Source organism: Pelophylax lessonae (genome assembly GCF_965119305.1).
Source record: "Pelophylax lessonae genome assembly, chromosome: 5".
NCBI lineage: Eukaryota > Metazoa > Chordata > Amphibia > Anura > Ranidae > Pelophylax > Pelophylax lessonae.
The window spans coordinates 217,134,705-217,140,035 of NC_138772.1; the positions used below are offsets into that span (position 1 = coordinate 217,134,705).

At 39.1% G+C, this 5,331-nt stretch overlaps 1 protein-coding gene across 3 annotated transcripts in view; it reads left to right on the forward strand.

Annotated features, from left to right (window-relative positions):
* The first annotated feature begins 4,531 nt into the window (after positions 1 to 4,531).
* Positions 4,532 to 5,331, forward strand: part of DCLK3 (doublecortin like kinase 3) — an 82,267-nt gene continuing 81,467 nt past the window's right edge. For all 3 annotated transcript variants that reach the window (XM_082259494.1, XM_082259493.1, XM_082259495.1), the window contains exon 1: positions 4,532 to 4,705. In XM_082259494.1, coding sequence (XP_082115620.1) covers positions 4,654 to 4,705 — 52 coding nt within the window. In that variant the 5' untranslated portion in view covers positions 4,532 to 4,653. The remainder of the gene's footprint in view (positions 4,706 to 5,331) is intronic.

The window sequence follows — 5,331 nt, forward strand, 5'->3', positions numbered from 1 at the left end:
GAGTGTGGGCACTGATGGCGCTGCCCATCAGTGCTCATCAGTGCCGCCCATCAGTGCTCATCAGTGCCACCCGTCAGTGTCCATCAGTGCCACCCATCAGTGTCCAGCAGTGCCGCCCAGCAGTGCCACCTCTCAGTGCCCAGCAGTGCCACCTCTCAGTGCCCAGCAGTGCCACCTATCAGTGCTCATCAGTGCTGCCTATCAGTGCCACCTATCAGTGCTCATCAGTGCGGCATATTAGTACCTCCTCATCAGTGCCCATAAGTGCCACCTCATCAGTGCCCATCAGTGCAGCCTATCAGTGCCGCCTCATCAGCGCACATCAGTGAAGGAGAAACATTTATTTATTTTCAAAATTTACTCGCAGAAAATAAGAAAAACTTTTATTTTTTCAAAATTTTCTGTCTTTTTTCTTTTTTTTTTTTGTAAGAAATAAAAAACCCAGAGATGATTAAATACCACCATAGAAAGCTCTATTTGTGTGAAAAAAATGATAAAAATTTCATATGGGTATAGTGTAGCATGACCGCGCAATTGTCATTCAAAGCGTGAGAGCGCTGAAAGCTGAAAATTGGCCTGGGCAGGAAAGGGGTGAAAGTGCCCGGTAGGCAAGTGGTTAAAGTCCAACCTGTGTGACAACTATGGCTTCTTTATAGATCTCAGGATCTCTTGTTGTAATTAAAATGGAAGACAAGCCTAAATAAAAAAAGGAAGGAAGAGAGGATAGGAACTTGGGTGCAGAAAAAGGCAGCAGGATGAGTCAAAATGTGAAATATTTGGCTGTAGAAGGAGGCAGTTTGTTGAAAAGTGGTATAATAATGGGCTTCTGCAGGCAACAGTGAAGTATGGTGGAGGTTCCTTGCAAGTTTGGGGCTGCATTTATGCAAATGGAGTTGGGAGATTTGGTCAGTAATAATGGTGTCCTTAATGCTGAAAAATACAGGCAGGTACTTATACATCGTGCCTTACCATCAGGGAGGCATGTGATTGGCCCCAAAGGTATTCTGCAGCAGCACAATGACCCCAAACATACAGCCAATTGCATTAGGAACTATCTTCCATGTAAAGAAGAACAAGGAGTCCTGCAAGTGATGGTTTGTCCCCCACAGAGCCCTCATCTCAACATCATTGAGTTTGTATAGGATTACATGAAGAGACAGAAGAATTTGAGGCAGCCTACTTCCTCAGAAGATCTGTGGTTAGTTCATCAAGATGTTTGGAACCACCTACCTGGCAAGGTTGCTCAAAAACTGTGTGCAAGTATACATAGAAGAATTGATGCTGCTTTGAAGGCAAAGTGTTGCCACGCCAAATATTGATTTGCTTTGGATTTTCCTTCTGTTCATTTACCTTTTTAATCATTTTGTTAATTGCTAAACGGAAACTATTAACACTCCTATTTCTGAAAGCTTTCTTTATCTGCAGCATTGTTTCACACCTGTCTAAAACACAGTACTGTGTGTATATATATGTGTGTGTGTGTGTGTGTGTGTGTGTGTATATATATATATATATATATATATATATATATATATACACACACAGTGCATTGCGAAAGTATTCGGCCCCCTTGAACTTTTTGACCTTTTGCCACATTTCAGTCTTCAAACATAAAGATATAAAACTGTATTTTTTTTTTGAAGAATCAACAACAAGACACAATCATAAAGTGGAATGAAATTTATTGGATATTTCAAACTTTTTAACAAATAAAAAACTGAAAAATTGGGCGTGAAAAATTATTCAGCCCCCTTAAGTTAATACTTTGTAGCGCCACCTTTTGCTGCGATTACAGCTGTAAGTCGCTTGGGGTATGTCTCTATCAGTTTTGCACATCGAGAGACTGAAATTTTTGCCCATTCCTCCTTGCAAAACAGCTGAAGAAAAGCAGGCCCAAACCATGATGCTGCCACCACCATGTTTGACAGTGGGGATGGTGTGTTCAGGGTGATGAGCTGTGTTGCTTTTACGCCAAACATAACGTTTTGCACTGTTGCCAAAAAGTTTGATTTTGGTTTCATCTGACCAGAGCACCTTCTTCCACATGTTTGGTGTGTCTTCCAGGTGGCTTGTGGCAAACTTTAAACGACACTTTTTATGGATATCTTTAAGAAATGGCTTTCTTCTTGTCACTCTTCCATAAAGGCCAGATTTGTGCAGTATACGACTGATTGTTGCCCTATGGACAGAGTCTCCCACCTCAGCTGTAGATCTCTGCAGTTCATCCAGAGTGATCATGGGCCTCTTGGCTGCATCTCTGATCAGTCTTCTCCTTGAGCTTGAGCTGAAAGTTTAGAGGGACAGCCAGGTCTTCGTAGATTTGCAGTGGTCTGATACTCCTTCCATTTCAATATTATCGCTTGCACAGTGCTCCTTGGGATGTTTAAAGCTTGGGAAATCTTTTTGTATCCAAATCCAGCTTTAAACTTCTCCACAACAGTATCTCGGACCTGCCTGGTGTGTTCCTTGTTCTTCATGATCCTCTCTGCGCTTTAAACGGACCTCTGAGACTATCACAGTGCAGGTGCATTTATACGGAGACTTGATTACACACAGGTGGATTCTTTTTTTCATCATTAGTCATTTAGGTCAACATTGGATCATTCAGAGATCCTCACTGAACTTCTGGAGAGAGTTTGCTGCACTGAAAGTAAAGGGGCTGAATAATTTTGCACGCCCATTTTTTCCAGTTTTTTATTTGTTAAAAAAGTTTGAAATATCCAATAAATTTCGTTCCACTTCATGATTGTGTTGATTCTTCACAAAAAATTACAGTTTTATATCTTTATGTTTGAAGCCTGAAATGTGGCAAAAGGTTGCAAAGTTCAAGGGGGCTGAATACTTTTGCAAGGCACTATATATATATTTAGGCAGGTATGAAAAAATGCTGCAGATTAACCACTTTAGGACCAGGCCTATTTCTGACACTTGTTGTTTACAAGTTAAAATCAGTAGTTTTTGGTAGAAAATTACTTGGAACCCCCAATCATTAAAGTTAGCCCAATTTTTTTCTATAATGTGAAAGATAATGTTTTGCGGAGTAAAGAGATACTCCACATGTCATGCTTCAAAATTGTGCACGCTCGTGGAATGGCGACAAACATTGGCACCTAAAAATCTCCAAAAGTGACGCTTTAAACATTTCTGAGGTTACCAGTTCAGAGTTACAGAGGAGGTCTAGGGCTAGAATTAATTTTCTCACTCCAACGATCGCGGTGATACCTCACATGTGTGGTTTGAACACTGTTTACATATGTGGGTGCGACCTGCGTATGCCGTCGCTTCTGCACGCAAAGCTGGGAGGGAAGGGGGAATTTAAAGTTTTTCTTTTTTTTCTTATTTATTTTACTTTTAATTTTAAATTTTTACACTATCCCTTTAAAAAATGTTTGATTACTTTTATTCCTATTACAAGGAATGTAAACAATATATATATATATATATATCTATAAAAAGGTCCTTTTTTAATGTGAGATCTGGGGTCTAAAAGACCTCAGATTTCGCATCTACCCTTAGTCCCCATTCACATTAGGTCACTCCGACTTAGGGGGCAAGTCGCCTCCAGGTCGCCCCGAAGTAGTACAGGACCCTTTTTCTAAGTCTGAGCGACTTGTGTCGCTCCTATTAGAACGGCTCCTGTACTACACAGTGGGAGCAATGGTGCACGACTTGTCAGGCTGACCAAGTGTCGCCTGACAAGTTGTACCAGTGTGAATGGACACTTAAAAGCAAAAAAAAAAAAAATTTAATTAATTTTTTTTTCAGCAAGAAAAAAAAAAAACGGTCCTTTTTAGAGCTGTCTGGAGGAAGCGACATATGACGTTGCTCTGGTCCTCCAAGGCCATAGAGTTGAATGGGGGCCACCTTGCCCTCACTCGACTTCCTGCCTGGGACATAGATGGACCGAATAATTTTTCCCGCTTCTGACGGATCCGTATTTAAAGTCAAAGTCGTCAAAGTCGGAAGTGGTTAAGAAAGCTTTCAGAAACAGAAGTGTTAATAGTTTATTTTTGAAATGTAAACAAAAAAAAAAAAAATATATATATATATATATATGTATATATTAGTCATCTAAAGGTAGTTCCTACAGTGGTTTTTAACTTGTATCATTTACTATCATGTACAAGTATTTTACATATATTTGTGACTATCTTGTATGTGAGCTGGAAAGGTTGCTAAGTTACCTTCTAAATATCCAGGGTAATGTCCTCATCTCCTGCTCAAACCCCAGTAGAGCTGCATAGTTTCGCTCCCTTAGTCCTGTTGCTGAGTGCAACTTGGGAGAGACTGAAACATCCTATAGAAAAGAAGATGTTGTTGTTAACACTGCTATCAACAAAAACCCAGTCAAATTAAACCATGCACAAGAAATACATAGTACATAGATACACTAATACTTCAGCCTGGTAACCTCAGAAAACATTTGCTGATCCCTCCTCTTCACACTTTCTCTGGTCCCTGCCTCCCACCACACTTCTCCAGAACAAGAGAAGTTCATTATTTATTTCTAGCAGTTAAAATGCAGTAGAAAGTTACTACCCTGGTTTGCACACGCAGACATCCTGGATGCAGCAGAAAGAAGGCTGAGCTGCTGGTAGATTTATTGAATTTATTTTCCTGCATATATTCAATTCTCCTTGCTTTGGACAAAGCATGCCAGGAGGGGGCCTGGTAAATGCTGCATCCTGCACCTGTAAGCACCATGGTAAATATCATTTTACTATTAGTATTATTAGACGCGTATTGATAAATATCTTGATAAATATAAACTTTTGTTTAATACTTTCATTCCTGTATGTTTTTCGATTATGTTGCCCTAGGTTTCAGTTTGTCCAGACACAGCTGTGGTCTGCTTGTCTTCATTTGCATAAAACAAAAAAAAGTTTATAACTTCATCATTCTTAATATATTTATGTTGCATTCCTGACTGCTAAAATTTTAAAGACATAAAATCATAAAAATACTATATAGAAAGAAACGTGAGTTTTGTATATAAGTGAACTTACCCAATAAAATTGTTTTAAATATTAGTGTATATTGTTTTAACTGAACAAATACAGCTTTAAACTTTATTTGTAAATTGGGGAAATGGCTAAACCACCTGACTTTGTAGATGTTGATAGTCAATTTAAATTGGAATATCCATACATAACATAAAAAAAAACCTCAGATGGGTAAATTGTAAAGTTGCCCTTATCTGACTAAACATTCATGATTTAAGGTTCACAGTTTTAGGTTAGGTGTTGACAACCAAACGTCTATGGTGCTATAGCCAGGCTAGGTCGGTGGTGGTAAACTAACGAATAATGGTGTCTTTATACCAATAGATTT